Source organism: Barbus barbus (assembly GCF_936440315.1).
Source record: "Barbus barbus genome assembly, chromosome: 14".
In the NCBI taxonomy this organism is placed as follows: Eukaryota; Metazoa; Chordata; class Actinopteri; order Cypriniformes; family Cyprinidae; genus Barbus; species Barbus barbus.
This window is the reverse complement of record NC_136742.1, coordinates 20307368-20326598: the sequence shown is the minus strand read 5'-3', so window position 1 is coordinate 20326598 and position 19231 is coordinate 20307368. Positions and strand designations below refer to the sequence as shown.

The following is a 19231-nucleotide window of genomic DNA, read 5'->3' as shown; positions in this document are numbered from 1 at the left end:
GTGATGTGGCAAGAATGTGGCAGGAAAAGCTCAATTTTGTTTCACAGCCACCATTGTTGTGCTATCTCTTTGTTGTCACTTTGGCAGTGGAAATCAGTGGGACTAACCTTTAAGAGCAGGTCCACATGTAGCCCAGCTGAGTCCACACATGGACATGGTAACTTTGGTCTGGTCCCTGCAATCTGGAGCTGGTTATCGCATCCAAAACCTCCCACAGAGAGAGAATTCATGGAGATAATTTGTACAATCAGCGAACAAATCAGACCTGAGGGGTGGGAAAAGAGAACGATGTGGCATCATGGATCCAAGACATGAACTTGGAAGATTGACACTGTAAAAACAACGAGAAAGAAAAAGAGTTAGAGAGGGGTGAGCTACTATGTTTCACCCCTGTTTCAAGGCCAGTGATATGTGAGCCTGCCTCAGCTGTGTTGGCTGGACTCTCTGAATGGGAAGTGGGAATAAGTGTCTGTTTGTGTGTACAAAGGAAAAGGAGTTGCTGTTACTATCATTTCATTTCATTTTTTAGACCTGACACTTCTTATTAACTTAAGTGTTAATAATTCTGGTAGAGCTTAAGCATTGAGTAAGTGATGCCAGAGCAATCATAGGACAGTCTTTAAGCGTGCACGCAAGGCATGAGTTTAGCCAAAACCTCACAAAAAGGCTGAGCTATAAAGGATATGAAGCGCTTTATAGAGGTTATAAAGGATCGACTCATTCCTCTCCTTCCTCCTTTTCTCCCTTTTATTTTCATTCTTCAATTCTCAAAATAACCTGACATTAGTAATGGGTGCTTTCAAAATACTGCTTCATGAAGTTTTGAAACATAACTGCTTTCAGGTCAGTTTTACAATGTAGGTTCATTTTTAATTCATTTAATTTTTTAGTGCTGGTCGCATCCAAAATTAAAGTTTTTGTTTATATAATACATGCGTATGTATTATGTATTTATAAAGACACAAACATATTTTTAACATATTTACATGTATATACTTATATTCATACAATTTAGATTATATGTAAATATACTTAATATATAAACCTAACATATATTTCTTAAATATATACATGCATGTGTGTGTATTTATATAATAAATATACACAGTGCACACACATATATATTATAAACACAAAAACTTTGGATGCGATTAATCGTGATTAATCGTTGCCTGGCACTAATTTTAATAGTTGCATATAATACAAAGAGAAGAATGATATTTAATTGCTTCTAACTGGCATATAGTTAGCCAAGCCCTGCATTTTACAGAATCATGATTTTAATGGTATATAATTATTTGTAGATTGCATTTAATTTTAAAATACTAAACTTTCATCAAAACATTTGCCATTAGTTTGAAAAAAGTGTCATCATACATGTTTGAGTTTTTGTTGCATTTACACAGTTTTGATCAGCAGGTGCTGTTAGCCTGTGGTGTTTGGAGTGCTTCGAAACACTGAATCATTTAGCAAAGTAATTGGTTGAGTTGATTCAAAGTTCTAAAAAGCTTCCCTAGTATGAACAACGCACATTTATTAAAGCTAGGATGTGCAGTTTTTGCACTACTAGTGTCATCCTCCCCTAACTCAAACATCACAAACACTGCCTTAACGGGTCTATAAAGCAAAGGTGCGTCTCAACAGGCAAGATCCATGCCTGTTGAGAAAAAACTTTGCAAATTAATTGTATCGATTGATTACTGAACTTTTGAACGCCACACTGGCTGAACTGTCACAATCAACCTTTAAATTACGCACAGACTCTCATGAGGAAGTGTGACTACAACCGATCATCTGAGTATGATTAAAGAAGCGAAAAAAGACAGACGGATGGAGAAAGAGAGGGACTGTTTTTCATTATCCTCTCAGGGATGTACGGCACACCAGAAGGAGAGATGCGCGTGAAGCAGTGTGTTGAAAGAAAGAGAGGAGAAAGACTGTCTGACTGTCTCATTCGCCTGCCAAATCCTGTCAGATGGGGGATTACAGTAAAGCAATAAGAGAGAGGAAGTGAGAGTGCACATGACTGTAAACTGTGTGGCGCTGTAACTGTACTTACTTTAGCATATTTAGCATAATATTTGTGAATTTCTTCATATTTCGTATATTACATGATTCAAAATTCTCAAACTTTGTTTCCGTTTTCAAATTCGATTTTAAATCCCAAACTTTCAGACTTTATGGACCATGATCATGTAAAATAAACATTGTGTTATCACAATGAAGTCATTTCTATTAATGTCAAGTCAATTATGGACAGATCTCTTTCTTAAGCACATTTAAAACAACAGATGTTGGTCCAAAGTGCTGAACAGCATAAAATTATAATAATAGCAGATTATTAAACTCCAAAGTCTACATTATTTGCTCTGTCTTTCTTTTATTAGGCGGGATGGTATCTATAACTTCATCACAGATTAACCCACGGCCCCTTACTCAGAGGACGGCACTAGGACAGCAGAGGGCCCCTCAGTCATCCTCAGGACCAGAACCCCCTCATCAAGTAGAACGCCTCCCTCTACGACCCCAAAACAAACACAGAGTGGACCTCAGCCAGCACCAAGCAGACCAGCGCAATGCTAACAAGCACAAACTGGGTAAGCCCAAAAGTCTGGATGTTTAAAGGCTAATATGAAGTGTTTGAGATATACATTGTGTATGCCTTTAAATCTAAGTTCAAATATTTGTGAATAGACCTCAGATTGCATGTCTTCAGTATGTCCCATAGCAGGTAATGTGTAATGATACGTGGCCGTATCTGGTATCCCCCCTCTGTTCGTAGCGTCTGAGTCCGTCTATGTGGTATCACTGCAGGCACCCAGAGCCCAGGGCAGGAGTGCACCCATCACCAAGGCCACCATGAATAAAAAAGTAACACCAGGTATATCACAGATCACAGTGGTGCTAACCAGCACTCCATATTCAGTATTTTGACTCACTCAAACCTAATATTTTTTCTTTGTCATCCTTTTCCATCAGAGCCGGAAGTTGTGGATGAAGTAGAGGACATCACAGTTAGAGTATTGTCTCCTCAGTCTGTCCTTATCACATGGGTTGATCCAATTGTTGAAAAGAAGAAGGAAATACCAGGGGGATCCAGGTAAAAATTTATTATATCATTTTTAAAATCTGTGTCGTTGCTGTGAATGACTTTCTGAACAGAGACCCCAAACATTGGAACGATAGTATATATTTCAGCTTTAGGATTAATGTATGTGCAGGTTTTACACTGTGAAATACAGAGAGAAAGGAGAATCTGCTCGATGGGAATACAAGGACACCACTCAGAGACGTCTCATAATTGAAACACTCTCTGCGGACAGCATGTACGAGTTCTCTATTTGTATCTCGCAAGGAGATCAGAAAGGAAAATGGAGCGCATCTGTGTTCCAGAGAACCCCTGAATCAGGTTTGTTTATGCTCCCTGATCTCTAACCCAGATGTTTTGCTTAGGTTGCATAGCTGAGCAGACAAATCCTGATAGTATTTATTATTATAGATATAAATATCTGCAAACTAAAAAGGTCAATGTCAGATTAAAAAAAAAAAAATAGTATTATAATAGAACAGTGTTTAATATTACAAGATAATGATTCAAAATTACTTGAAGTTTTATTTTCTGTGAATGTGGTTTAAAATATTTGAAAAGCTGCTATTTAGCATGAAGTGAATTTAATTACAATCTTCATTGCCTTCTTTTATTGCATGTCTGAAAATACACTAGTTAATGAAGCAAAGAATAAACAAAAGGGTGTTAGTATTGTGTTGCACACCCATACAAATGCACAAAAACGCAAAACAATCTTGCCTTGGTTTTTGAAACCATGTAAGCATGTTCTAACTGCCTGTTTCAGAGTATTGTCACTGTTTACTGGCTGTTTGGAATTTTAGTTTGGAGTGATCAGAATGACCTCATTCCCATGGAAAACACAAACTGTCTGTTGTTTCCATCTGAAAAATCTCCAGGCTGAAAAAAAAATTAGGTTCAAGAGAATACACAGTGCTCCATGTTGTTTGTATAATACTTTGTTTGTCAGTCCTAGTTTTACTTTCTCCCACATTTGTCTATGCAGCTCCTTCTGGCCCTCCAGAAAATTTTCAAGTAAAACCACTTAGAGGAAAAGGTACTGCTGTCACAGCCACCTGGGATCCACCTGAGCAAACAAATGGGCGAATAAGAGGTAAGACCACAAGGTACCTAGGCTATCAATTCAGTAAAATCCACATTGACCATAGGAAGAAATATTGTATTTGTATTTGTTTGTCATGTAGTGCACCCAACATACTCTTGCCTTATATAGTTGTATCTGCATATTTAGCTGGGACAGGAGAAAGCATTTTAACACTGATAATATTTTATACAGATATTTGTCAGCTCTTTCTATGACTTTTAGAATATGCCCTACATAAAGAACAGAAAATGTCTTTGGCATTTGGTGAGTAAGACATTACTAACTGTTGACCATATGTCTTCCCTGAAACCACTTATCTGTATGCAGTGCCAAAATACATGGGATTGATAAACCTTCAGCATTACAGTTTCTCCAGCAGGCATGCAGAACACCAGTCTGTAAAGCTAAACCAACACAATTGTACATGTGGAAAACACAAACTGTTCCCCGTTCATGCAGAAGGAACTTTTCCTTTTTAGAATGTTATCCTTGGCCTAGATTTATTGGTTCAATCCTGGGTATTCCCAGTGTTCGTTGGAAAATGTTTAGCTATGGTATCCAAATGAAATTGACCGTACTGATTGATTTGACATCTACTTCCAGAATACATCCTTTCCTATGCTCCTGCTATGAAACCGTTTGGCGCAAAGTCAGTTACATACCGGGGAACCACCACCTCTGCAACCATAGATGGACTTACGCCAGGTGACCGCTATATCTTCAAAATCCGTGGAGTCAATAGAAAGGGCCAAGGACCACAGACTAAAGCCATTATTGTTGCAATGCCTGGATGTAAGTATTGTCAACAGATGTTTTCCCCAATAAACTTAAATAAGCATCTTTACAGAAACTTGGTTAAGACTGGTATCTCAATTTTGTCTCTAGCCAGCTCTACTCACTTAAGGAACACAGACAGCCACAAGTCAAGTCAAAGTGCCTCCAGGACATCTTCAAACAATGAATCCGACAATCAGGAGCCAGATGAGATGGAAGAGTCCGATACTCAGACCACAACTCAAGCGCCACCCACCAATAGACGAGGACGCCCTCTTTCTCAAACAAGGTCCTATCACAGCATCTTCTCCTCTGTGAGGGGTTCAGTCAGAAACGGAGGTTCTAGCTCAAGGTCAAACTCAAACTCACATTCTTCCTCCACTAATGCCAAAGATAGAGAAGGAGATACAAATGAGGAAGAGAAGCCAACAGACAGTCCAACAGAAGAGGAAATAAGAGCAAATGAGGCTACTGAGGACACAAAACCAGAGAGCAGTAATAATGCATCACCACAAACAGAGGACCATTCAAAACACTCACATGACACTAAAGAATCAAAACCCAATCAGTCTGAATCTGTCCCTAAAACACCTGAGGACAAACGTCCTTCTTGGACCCCGCGCACATCCTCAATTGTTGATATCAGCAGATTAAGAAGGCCTAATTCTCGATCAAGAATGCGGAGTGAAGCTTCTTCAAGTTCGTCGCAAAACCAGGAGTCTGCAGCTACAAGAAAGGACCTAACAGCGGTCTCCTATCCTGAGGAAAAAAATTCATACAACCAGATAAGTGTCACTGATAGGACACCTTCAGTGATCTCACCTCAGGAAACCAGGCCTGAATCAGTGAAAGAATCAGAATCAGAATCATCCTCATCTATCTCTTCTCCAACTTACTCTTCCTCCTCCTCAGCATCAACTTTGTCATCTTCTTCTTCCACTTCATTTTCTTCAGTATCTTCTCCTTCATCCTCCTTACCATCATCATCAGCAGGTACAAGAAGGACTTCTTCCATGTCGGGTCGAGTCACAAGTTCAGGATCTGGTGCCATGTACCCTAATGGAAGAAGAGTTGGAATTTCAACTAGAGCTCAGAGACTTCAAACAGGAAAGCACAAACCTGATTCATCATCATCATCATCTGCTTCTTCACAATCAACACTGCCAACAGGAACCAGGACAAACAGTCATGATACAACAGAGGAGCATGATACCAACCACAAGAACACGGAGCTAGACGACACAAAGGGTGAACAACCAACTGAAGAAACAAAAAAAAAACATTCTGAACCAACTGAAGAGGAACACCCAGAACAAAAGGAAGATGATGATAACAAAGAAGACAAAAGCAATAGGTATGGTTCCACTTCCCATTCTTCTTCAAGGACTAACCCTTTTACAACAGGAAGAAGTTCACCCCTTTCATTACCAAAACGAAATTCTAGGATAGCTACAGGGAGTCGCAGACAAGACGGGAGAATACCGTGGAGTAGGACTGCTTCATCTATAGGTGCAGGAAGGCCAATTATTAAAGGATTTCCTTCTCGTTCTACTGCTGTGAGCTCTCAAGACACCAGTGATAAAACTTCACCCACAACATACCCTTCAAAGCATGAGGTTAATCCTGTCTCAAATAAACCTAGTGTGCTAAATAAAGACACAAATGCTCCAATAAGTTCCAACAATCCCAGTAATAATGAAGATGTAAAAATTAGCAATGATCATGAAGATGATTATCTTTACGAAGGTAGTAGAGAGACCTTGGAGAGGCAAAGCAAAGATGCCACCTCAACTGCTGCACCTAAAACCACAACAACAACAACAACAACAACAACTGTGAGCGAACCTCACAGACCTGCCCACAACTTTGAAAATGAAAGTGTGGATAGGCAACAAAGTAGGACCAGTAGCAGTTCAAAGTCACTTCCTTCAGTTGCCCAAAGAGTCCCTATTTTGGCTTCTAATAGTCGGGTCCGCTCTCCTGTGGTAGCAAGCCGTCTGAAAGGTTTGCGGTTGCCTAGTAGGGTGTATCCAGTACAGCACAGAAGAAAGGGCTCTGTTTCCACATCAGGTTCTTCACCATCTTCACCAAACTCCTCTTCAGCATCATCATCTGCCTCCTCTCAAAACAGTCCAGCAGAATCACCACTTATCTCAAATCCAGACACAGCTGACAGGAGTAATACTAATGTTAGGCTCACCCCAAGTTCAGTTTCTCGCTCTTCCCATGGGCTGTCTGCTGGTGAAAGCTCTAGTGGGAATGTATCTCCTGAATCTCGAAATCCAGTGATGGGATCGAGGCTGCGGTCCATTTCAAAGGAAAACACTCAAGCCAGTGGCTACAAACCTAGTTATGAAAAAGGTAAACAATGTGATGTCTGCAAGGATGTGCATGCTGTACGTACAACAATTTCAGTGAGTGCATAAGTACATTTTTACTCATTTCTCTAATTAAATGTTCAGGCAAAAACGGACGGCCGAATCTCACATCTGCAAATGGCAAAGCATCCTCAACATCTGATGAAATTTCGAAACCAAACGGAGTCCGACATATCACAGGTCCTGATGGAACAAAATGGGTGTGTTTATTTGCAATGTTTTATTATTGCTAAATTTGGCAGCCCTGAATGTTCCTAAATCCATTAAGATGTTTTATAAATTATATTCGTTTATTTACTACTGGAAAACTTAATTTACACCCTTCGTTTCTTGTTGTAATTTTTAAACTATTACTGTGTAAAGTTAACTTTTTACCCATAGCATGTTTGTAGCACTGATAGTGACCCTCGGGTTTCATCAATGACTTCCATTTTGTTAAACATAAATGATAGAATGTAATTTAAGATACAGTGATCACAATATCCATATCTATGGCTTCTGTTATGTCTGCTATCTGGATACATTAATAAATCAGACAGTACTGCAGTCCAAACAGAATTATCTTTAAAGTAAGCAAAGACAGTGACGGGAACAGTTTTGTCTCTTTAGGCATGGAAACTCCACAGGCAGGGACCTTAGGGACACTTATTCAAGCAAGACTGTTTGACTGTTGCCTCGTTTTATTTTGAAAGAGAGATTCTTCTTCTTTATGAAATTTCATTCACTCTTTTAGATAGTAGATCTGGATAAGGGAGTCCTAATGAATGAAAATGGAAGAGTTCTTCAGGATTCAAGAGGAAGACCCAGAAAAGTTGTCATTGGAGAGGATGGCAAGACTATTTTTGGTGAGTGGCTTACAATTTTAACTGACAGTAATAGAATTATAGAAAGAAGCCTGTTTTAAAGGGGTGGTTGACTGTTTTTTTTTCTAGGCTTGATTGTGTTTATGGGGTGCAGTCAAACATGTGTTCATGCTTCGTTTTTAAAAAAAGCATTATTTTTCACATAATTTACCTTTATTCCACACCTCTCTGTCCCTTCTCTGATAAACGCCCCGATTATTTCCTGGTTTTATGAAGCCCCTCCCTCAGAAATGAGCGATGGGCTCAGTTTGGTCAGCTGGTCCAGTGTGTTGTGATTGGCTAAACCGCCTCTACTGCGCGGCTGAACGTCCCGCCCCTCAGCTCAGCGGCATGTGCTCCAGTTGTATTGTAAACAATGGCGTCTATATTGCTTATCAATTTGTGCCCGAATGAGACGCAGAGGATATTAGTGAAGAGGATCGCGCAGAACCTATGCAAGCACAGCTTTTAATGGTATGTTTTTTTGTTTGTTGTTGGTTCATACTTTTAGATACGCTGCTATTTGTAAATGCTACTGCTTCTGTAAACTTTTAATGTACGGTTTTATCCTAATTAAAGCCTTAATACAGCACGGCAACCACACGCGCGTTTGTTGGAGCTTTTCTGACGATCTGAATGAGAGAGAGAGAGAAAGAGAGGCAGAGCAGGGCGACTTGAGGAACAGTATTAAGAACCGCTGCTTTAAAACATGATTTTGAAACTTGTGAATCCATTAGAATCGTTAGAAGACAGAATCGCGATTCATATATGAATAGATTTTTTTTCGTGCACCTCTAGTTTTCTCTTCCTCTTCTCTAAAGCAGTGCAGCATGGCCTCGCCCCCTTTGTTGCGTGTTCCCGGGGGCGGGGTTTATCTGGGTTTGTGAGGTATCGGACCCAGGAAGTAATTCGTTGTAGTCCCTTACCAGTCATTTTTGTAGGCATTAAACTGCCAGAATTTTAAAAGATATCTCTGTTTGCATTGAACTTTCAGTGTCGTAACTTTGCAGATATTGTTTATGCTCAAACAGCAACATTACACACTAACTAACGTTAAAAAAGTGAAATCACAATCAACCACCCCTTTAAAATGGCTTTTATCTGTGTTTGCTTTATTAGATGACCAGGGCAGCCCACTGGTAAACCAGGAAGGATTAGCATTATTTGGTCATGGAAGAGACAGTCGGCCTGTGATTAATCCAAGTGACAAGTACCTTACTGTGGGAGGAAAACCCATCGTGGGCTTGGACCGCCCTAAACCAAGGACTACAACCACTACAACCACGACAACAACCACCACAACTACAACAGCACCAGAACCTACAACAATAGAAATGGTAACAGAAACATTGGAGCAGTCAACATTAGCTGCTGAGCCTACTTGTCCACCTGGACTTTATTCTCGACTGGACAAGAATGGTTTCCCAATATTGGATGCTGATGGAATACTTAACTGCTACTCTGAAGGTGAGATGAACTCTTAACAGCCATACTAAACTTAAATGTGTTTTATACAAGACAGTTAAGTAATATGTGGATTTAGTAATGTGTGTCAAAGCTAAAATGATGGAAAAGATACTCTTCAAATGGGACAGAAAAGTGTTTTGGTCTTATATAACAAGCCTTGTCACAGGAATGTAGTTAGTACCCACAAGACCTGATCCTCAATCAGTATTCCAAGGATAATGTTAGTTAGGATGTACACAGTAAACCTCAAAGGATATCCCCCGTTATGTCTGAAAAACCTCTGCTATGCTTTGAATCTGCTTGTCAACAGCATGCTTTTTTTGGAGAAACAGTCTTTTTCTCCACTGTAGAAAAAAATCTTAAATAAAGCAATAACTGCCAGGTACGGGGGGGGGGCATCAGTTTTATTTTCGCTTTTGAAATCGCAAGCAAGGAGGGTAGAGGATGGAAACTGGGGGGTACAGTAACTCGTTTGGGGGGTGGGGGGCACATGAATGCCCCCCTACCTTGCGGTCCAGTCTGTGCGATATGAACGATATCGTGGACGTTAAAATCAGTACCGCCACTCCCTATATGCAGAGTACGCCGTTTGCGTAGGGCACCAACTCCCAGGGGGGCACCATCCCAGTTACTCTAAAAAAAAAAAAAACCTGACGCACCATTCCCGCATCCACGCCTGCTCGCACCTCATGTTTGCGGCTGAATGCAGATGATCATAATTGATGGACAACTATGCCCGAGAAAAGACATCAGTAATCTAGAAAAAAAAAGATGAAAACGAAGCCCGCACGTCACTTTAAGGTAGGCTACATTCATAATCAAAGTAGTATTAAGATTAAGATTTTTTTTTTTGTGGTTCTAAAAAGACCTAAGCCAACAACAGCCTTTAAAATTACTAAAAATGTATTCTATAAAATCAACGAGGCAACCCTGCTGAAAAAAAACAATATAGACCATCACAGAAAATTCTAACACCATCACAAATTAATCACAAATAAATCACAAATGCCATTACAAACCATCGACTTTTAACCATTAAAACCATAAAAAAAAGGTTTTCTGTAGTTTTGGGACATATTCCATTAGGATTTATTGGTTTTAACAAGCCACCAATAGAAGGTGACCAATTACCAGTAGAGGCCAACAGGGTCCATTACAGTTTCCATTAAAACCAATACAAGTCCCATTATAACCAGTAAAACCATTACAAATTTTGTGATGGTGTCTATTGTTTCTTTCAACATTACATGTTATTACAAATGCCTGCATAGGGCACCAAAGGCCTGGTCATTGCTGCTGTTACACTTACAGGACGGTCAAGTCCTTGTTTAATGGGCTATTGACCAAGCATTTAATTCTAATCCACTTAATCTTTCATTTTTTGCCACCTTTTTGATATAGATGACACAGCCTCTATAATTTCTTCAACAAAAAACATGTGGACATCACAACCCTTACAAAAATTAACCATGGTTTTATCGTAGTAAAACTGCTTAATTTTCTTTTGCGTGATTTCTGAATGCTTGAGACCATAAAATCAATCAGACAACTGTATTAATAAAATAATAACCATAGGTAACTGTCTAGAGCTACAATTGTAATTTGTAAATAATACAATTTAATGACTATTTATTTATTTACTTTTATATTTTATTAAAGTTCTATTTTGACCCCTATGGTAGGTGTTTTTTTTCTTTACTTCCATAATATTTGAGGGAGGGGGCACAACAATAAAAATCCTGCTTAGGACACCCATTTGGCCAGCAGTGGCCCTGATAAAAATGTCTCCACGATCTACTTTTGAAGAAATATCGTTATATCTTGCTACAGCGCACATTCTATTAGCTGCAGTTCTGGCGCCGCCGTATCAATATACTGTACAGTGCCACATACATTCACATCAGTAAGAAGATATTTTGGCTCACATTGACTTTGACAGTTGGGGAAAAAAATACTATGGAAGTCACTGTGGACCATGAACTGTTTGGTTTTCCACCTTCTTTAAAATAGCGTTTATGTTTATCAGAAAAAGGAAACTCAGGTTTAAAACAACTTTTGAGTGAGTAAATGAAGGTATAAAAATAAAACACTAGCCTATTTAAATTCTTGGTTGAATTATTCCTTTAATGTTAATAAAACACCAAACACAAAGAGAAAAATCACTCACTATTCTTGACTGAAAAACTTCAATATAGTTTATTTAATAGGAATCAATCTATGTAGTGTTTTATTTTTTATATTTGTTCATTCAGTTTTCTTGAATGCTCCTGCTAAATACACCTATTGTACCTGAAAATAAAACACTGTTTATTTTATTTGTATATTGTGTGTATTTGTAATGTGTATCTTTGTTCTCATTTCTTATTAACAAAGATAAAATAATGACAAAGATTTTTATCTTCACCCACTTTGGCCTAAATATCTGCCATACTTTTTTATATTTTGTTACCTTGAAAGGCTTTGTCTTTATAAAAGGGAAATTAGTTTGGCTGTAATGCTCAAACAGCTTGCAAAATATAAAAACCTACATGACAAAGAATCGTGATAAAATCGTGATGCCCCTAGCCGAGGGGGAACCCATTTTTAATTACAAACATCAGTTGTCAACGTTTTATGTTTAAAATATCGAAACATTATTTATGCATTTGTAACGGCAGGTTAAAGCATTGCATGTCCCTCTGAGCTGCATTAAATAGTGTGTAAAGGCATCTAAATGCCATTCAGAAGCAACTCCTCCGCATTGCAAAGATGAATTTGGTCAATACTGACTTCATTTGCTTGGTAACAGCCCAAATGTCTTATTTACTTATTAAATGAAAAAAAAAAAAAGACTCAAAAGATAATGCACAATTTTAGAAAAAAATGGCTTTATAAAAGGAAAAAAAAAATGCCCATAAAAGTATAAAAGTATAAAATCAATTTAAACTTATTGGAAAAGATTAATCTGTTTCATGACAATATGGCTACATCAGCTGGAAAACTTGAAACCGTAGCTGTTTTTGTTTTATACGCTGCTAAGAAGACACCCCAGAAGATGAGTCAAGTATAGCTCAATCATTGTTCACAGTAAAAAATTAGCCTAGTTTTAATAAATAAAAAATTTGTAAAAATCAAGGAAATTTCTTTGGCATTTCTTTCTTTTTGCTGTATCGAAAACGTATCGAACCGTGACACCACTGTATCGTATCAAACCGAATCGTAAATTTTGTTAACTGTTACACCCCTAATAAAAATATATGTATATGAAATGTGAATTCCTAAGTCTTAAAGGTAATGCTACATTTCTATGTGAATATTAAGCTAACTGTTGATGTAGATTTGTTTAGTGCCACAGGCTGAGTCCACCAGTTCAAATGAATTTGAGCCTAAATCAATGATTTATTTGTACCACTTGAGAACAGGATTCCTCTGGCTTGCACCTTCCCTAAGAAAACACAGTTCAGAGATGAGTTATGGTTATGGTCAGCATGGCATCTGATGATGCTGTTATTAATGAAGATGGTTTTGGCTGATTGCTTTGTTTACTGGCTGCCAAGCTACGAGCAGGTTGTTTTTACTTTTGCTTTTTGTATAGCCATTTGTACTCCATTTCTCTATTAATTTATTAAACTTTATAGATGCCATTTGTTTGCTGTTGTTCAAGGGGGTACATTCCTGCTTTTTATTCTTATTTTTTTCATACTAAGTGGCTTTATAGGTTGCAAAGTGAAGAGCTGTATGATTCAGTGTGCACAAACTTGGATGACCTGTCTGGAACAGCAAATAGACCTTGTTGTATAATTATTTATGTAATTCTGCTGGTTTGTTGAACACGGGACAGCTAATGCGGCCAAGCTGCATTTAGGGACAAGCTTGTTTGCATACAGTTTTAATAATTACTTGGCTTGTCCCAGTAGTAATCTCCTTGTTGTGACAGGAATCTTGGGAAAGAGTATATTAACCATAAAGAAAAGTTTAGTCACATTCTCACTACTATAACAGAGCAATAGCATTGACTTTTAAAAACAGTGTTTAATTTAAAGTTGCCTGTATAGTGGACCTAAAAAGTAACACTTAAACCCCACTTCTTCAAAATAAATGCCACTTGGCTTCATATTTTGTTATATAATACAAAGGCGTTCATACATTTTAAATGTGACGTGAGTGTCCAAACACTCTTTGGGCCACTGTGAGGTGGTATACAGCATTCTGTGGACTTTTATTCTTCCTGTTTTTGATTACTACTCTATCTTACAGATGGGCTTTTTGAGGAAACTACCACAACCCCAGTCCCACTTCCTACCACAACACTGGCCCACACAACAGAGACTCCTACAACACAGCCTCCAACTCCTGAGACACGGCCTTTGAACAACACTCCTTCTTCAGAGTTTGATGTGGTTGGAAAGAAACGGTTCACAGGTAACATGTTTGGTTTAATACATACTACAACAGTTAGTACTCTGGTATAAAATACCATATTCCCTGTTCTTATTGGCTCCAAACGCCAAACAGTTGAAACACAACTGGCCGAAATTTATCTGGCCGACAAATGCAGCTCATGCAGCAAAATAGCGCACACAGCTGACCTTAGCTAGGATTTATATGCAAATACTTGTTGTCCCCTCGGTAGTTGAATGACCTTCCAAACTCCACACAATCAGCTCAATCAGAGTTCATCAAACTTTCCAAACAAAGAGACACTAACTCTTAACCAAAATGTTTACAAAGGCTCTAAAATTGCTTGTTCCTTAAGTGTAATCAATTGTGTATATATCCCTTTTTACACCTGGCCTTAACATACATTTTCAGTCGGCTCACTTTTGAATTGCCAAATATAAATACACCCAAAACAGAGTTTAATCGGATTGTGATCGGACCTCTGAAATTACATTCGCAGGTGTCTGGGACAGATTTTGACCACATTTAATTTAGATGTAAATACAAACATGTTTTCATTATCCACATTCAGCTACACAAGTAATAAATGAGATTGTGCTGTAAATAAACACTTTGGCAGACTGAGTCATTCAAGTCATGTGTTGCAAGTTCTTTTAATTATGCTGCTCTCACAGTGTGAAAAAAGACACCACACTCTTGCGTTTTTCTCACCGGATTCAAATGATTTTATTGTATTAGATTTGGAATCTAATTTCTCGCCAAAGAGAGCACTTTACAACCTTTTCTCCCCATTTATTCACTTCTAGCTCCGTTAACATCCTTTACTAGGGTGTTTGCAAAGAAACTTTGAATGATCCAGTTTTGAATTGTGCAATCCAGTTACACTGAAAATGCATTGGAATAAAAGTTTTAATGCAATCAAACTAAAATATCCAGATATTATCCAGATATGACACAAATGTCAGGTGTAAAAGGGGCCTATTTTTACACAATATTTGACTTGGATGAAAGTGTCTGTTAAATAAAAAACATTTATGGGATGTGACACAGGGTAGTTATGAAAATTAAGTCATAACAAGAAGTTAGTAGTAAATTTGAGGTCAATAAGAGGTCTATAAGATTTATTTTAAATGTTTTTGAAAGAAACCTCTTAAGCTGATCAAGGCTACACATATTTGATCAAAAATACAGTAAAAACAGTAATACATTATGAAATAGTATTATATGATAGGGTAACACTTTATTTCGATAGTCCACTTAGACATTCTACTAACAGTAAGTAACGTTGCAACTACATGTCAACTAGCAGTCATTAGAGTATTAGTAGACTGTCTGCTTAATATCTTCTAACACTTTATTTTGATGGGTCCACAACATACAACATACAGACTATGAGAAACTATGAGCAAGTTTATGTCAACTTTTTCTACTATCCCTAAACTTATCCTAATAGTCTACTCTGAGAGTTAGTAGACATGTAGTTGCAAATTAATGAGAATTAGTTGACATGTAGTTGACATGTAGTTACAAAGTTACTTACAGTTAGTAGAATGTCTAAAGTAGAATATCGAAATAAAGTGTAACATATTATAGTTATATTAATATAATTTAACTGCAATCCATTTTAGAAAGTGATTTATTCTGTGATGGTAAAGCTGAATTTTCAGCAGCCATTACTCTAGTCTTCAGTTTTTAAGAAATCATTCAAGTATGCTTATTTGGTGCCCATTTCTTTTTTATAAATGTTGAAAACTGTTGCTTTTCAGGATTCTTTGATCAATGCAAAATCGAGCATTTATTTGAAATATAAATATTTTGTAATATCAGTCACTTTTGTTCAATTTAATGCATCCTTGCTGAATAAAAGTATTAATTACTTTCAAATAAAAAATCTTACTGACTCCAAAATGTTAAATAGTATTATACTGTAATGTGAGAGCAAACAGGGGAATAAGAGGAAGAAAACAAATATGACTTTTTAGCCTCTTTATTTGGATCATGCTATTCTAAGTTTACTTTCTACTACTAGAGGTCTCTCCCCTATGGCCAGAGTGTAACTAAACTTGTCAACCCTCAGGTCCGCATCTAATTCTACATACCATGTGTTGGTAGAGGCTATTTTAGAGTGCATAGACTTTAGGGGCTCTGAGGACTCAGGTTCTTTCATGTGGGCAGCTTCTGTAGGAAATATTTGAGAATGCCTGAGTGAAGGTATTTGGACTCAGCTCTATAAATTATGGCTGAATGTCTGTGGGTTTGGGCTACCTTCCCGAATTCTTCAAGACTCGGGATGTGTGTTAGGATAAAGGTGTGTGCATGAATGAGAAAAATAATTTACAAAAAAACTAATTTTATTTGTGATTGCTATTAGGATGGTATTCCAACCAATTCCCAAATAGTGCAATTGTAGTCCACTCAGCAGTGGATTAGTGCAATCATGATGTGACCCTATGTTACCTGACTCTAGTCAAGCTTTTTCAGGTTCAGCATGAATTCATTTACCAAGACTGACTATAATAGCCTTTGAACATTAGGTTCAGCAGACTTCATCTTTCCAAACTTAAATCCCCACAAGCTATACACCTAGCTATGGAACATTGTTTCAGGTCCAATTTGCATGCAGAGACATGTGCCAGATGAGTTTCAGAAATGGTTATGCTGAGCTGGAGCTTTGGCTAGTCAGCTGGCAAATTTAGTTCTGCTCCTCATTGACTCTTTACAGTACAGTACTGCACTTGCAGTAGAGAAGTTCACATAGTTATAAGTATCTGCTAATCTCATCTACCACAGCTCGGCACAAGTCTGGTCTGGTGTCCAATAGAGGCATGTGACAAAAGTGTAATGGACTTGGAGACCCAGCTTTTCTACTTTCTTTGCTCTCTCTTTCTTTCCCTTTAAATCTAAGTTTAGTAGGTTTTGGTTACATAACCTTTTAATCTCCAGACAAACTGATTTCACATTAGCAATACCCTGTTAATAATTATTATGCTATTAATTTTACAAGTGATATAAAAAAGTGATACAATAAAATGTATATAATTAATCATGTCTATTTAGCAGTTTTTTCTGCAACAATGTCTTTCAATTACAATTATTTCAGTATTACATATTGGTGTTTATACATTGATGTGAAATATTAGCATAGGATTAAATTAATAATTTGAATAATAAATAGTCATATGTAATTCATTTGAAATGTCGACTTGATTGATACTAAACCTGCTTAAACACAGTCCACACAAGTGTTGAGACTCAGGTATAACTGATTAAGTTACTTGTTGCATTTCTCGAATGCATATCTTATGACAAAGCAGGGGTCATCGTGACCTAGGTTTTGTTTTTTGATCATTAGCCAGCAATCCAAGAGCTCCTACTGTTTCATGGCTCCTCTAATGTGCTTGTCTTGGCAGAAATGTGACATCAACTGCTCTGGCTAGATACATAGGAAAACAGCAGAAGAATGAGAAAAATATAATGAGCCAACTCCTCATTGTTTATGAGCGAGGCCCTCAATGGTCCCTGGGTTGGTGATTGTAATGTCATTATATTGCAGTATTAGAAAATGCCTATGCCCAGCAGAGCTAAGCGAGGAAATAGAGATAACAGCACCATTTAGACCACTGGAGCCAGAAGCACCACTGAGCTTTTCAAATACAAAAGTATGATTATTGAAAGAACCGAGGAACCAAGCTGTGCCTGTATAGAAATACTGCATGTTCCAGGCTGTGGCTACAGCATTTGGCCTCATAATGCTGATATTTGTACTAATGGGTACAAGAGGAGGTGCTTGAAGTCCTAGTAAAATTGAGTTGAGGAAGCAGTCATACATTAAAATTATGGGGCGGGCATCTATGATTGAGGAGAAGCACTTAAAAGAAGTCAACACCAGGAGGTCTAGCTCCACCAAAACAAGCATCATACCCATAAAAAGTCAGCTCCAGTAGCATAGAAAACACAGCTCTTTGGTAAAATGCCCCATCCTCAATGCATGGAGAGAGAAATCCTGACACTCCAGATTCTGGGCTGCACAACAGGCACATACTTACACATATGCAAGCCATTTAAACAGAGAAACATGTCAAGAAAGAACCCCTAAATAAAACAACATGAGCTAAATGTGCTGATATCAGCTGAGAGCAGCTTCCTTCTGGCCCAAACCTCAGACGTCTCCTTAAATATTTATGACTTTAATATGCTCGGGTGTTCTCTGCTCTCCAGATCCACCAACAAGTCCACTATATTTCAAACCATCTGTTGTGTTTGCTCCCACCTTGCCGAACGACTGTGTGTATGAGAAGAACATAGAAGTTGTGTCTTGATACTTATTCTTATGCATTGTTCAGTTTTTCTCCCCCCTCACACTGTATTGTAGCTTTTGGTTTAACACCCATAACGAGTGCAGCTTCTACGTGTGTTTGAGTCTCAGTCGGTCTCAGCGGAGGCACATGCACAGAAGTGTGTTTTTTTTTATTCTGTATCAGGGTCAACATCACATGGAGCTTTTGATTAGCTCCAGGTGTGAATCTTGTGGCCCAATCGGATGAGGGGTTCTGGAAGTGTTCACAGCTGTGGATCCAGCTGGCACTGTGTGGGACGACAGAAATAACTAAATTTCATTGAGCCAACAGGAAAAGGTCTACAGCAAAATATCAACAATGATAGCTTTTATTGTCTGTAACCACGAGCAAGAGTAAATTGGATTCATTCTTAAACTAGGCCAACAAGCTAATGCAAACAACACAACAGAAATGTAATGCTTACCAAACGGAACTTCCAGCACCATGTTATTTGTTGTCGGTTTGCACAAATATCAATGGGTGTTTTGCAATCATTTTTGTTGTAGTAATTAAAATGGACAAATTGAAAGCCAGTCTTAAAGTTATTTTTCTCTGCAAGGATGCATTAAATTGGTCAAAAGTGACAGTAAATACATTTGTTATGTTACAAATTTCAAATGAATTGTTCTTTTGAACTTTATTCATCAAAGAATCAGGAAAAAAAACAATACTGTATCATGCTTTCCACAAAAAATGTTTTCAACATTGATAATAAGAAATGATTTATGAAAAAACAAACATCATGTGACACTTAAGACTAGAGTATTGGCTGCAATCACAGAAATAATTTATATTTTAAAATATATTAAAATACAAAATAATATTGCAATATTACTATTTAAATATTCAATAGTACAATATTATTATTTCACAATATTACT

The 19231-nt window shown here is 37.7% G+C and overlaps 1 protein-coding gene across 1 annotated transcript in view; it reads left to right on the top strand.

Moving 5' to 3' along the window:
• LOC306879787 (fibronectin type III domain-containing protein 1-like) overlaps positions 1 to 19231 on the top strand; it is a 38747-nt gene that overhangs the window by 11184 nt on the left and 8332 nt on the right. Inside the window, exons 5-15 of the mRNA XM_079432975.1 lie at positions 2388 to 2597; positions 2783 to 2881; positions 2980 to 3100; positions 3222 to 3409; positions 4074 to 4181; positions 4776 to 4964; positions 5058 to 7307; positions 7409 to 7524; positions 8058 to 8169; positions 9286 to 9633; positions 13870 to 14034. Of these exons, the coding sequence (XP_079289101.1) occupies positions 2388 to 2597; positions 2783 to 2881; positions 2980 to 3100; positions 3222 to 3409; positions 4074 to 4181; positions 4776 to 4964; positions 5058 to 7307; positions 7409 to 7524; positions 8058 to 8169; positions 9286 to 9633; positions 13870 to 14034 (3906 nt within the window). The remainder of the gene's footprint in view (positions 1 to 2387; positions 2598 to 2782; positions 2882 to 2979; positions 3101 to 3221; positions 3410 to 4073; positions 4182 to 4775; positions 4965 to 5057; positions 7308 to 7408; positions 7525 to 8057; positions 8170 to 9285; positions 9634 to 13869; positions 14035 to 19231) is intronic.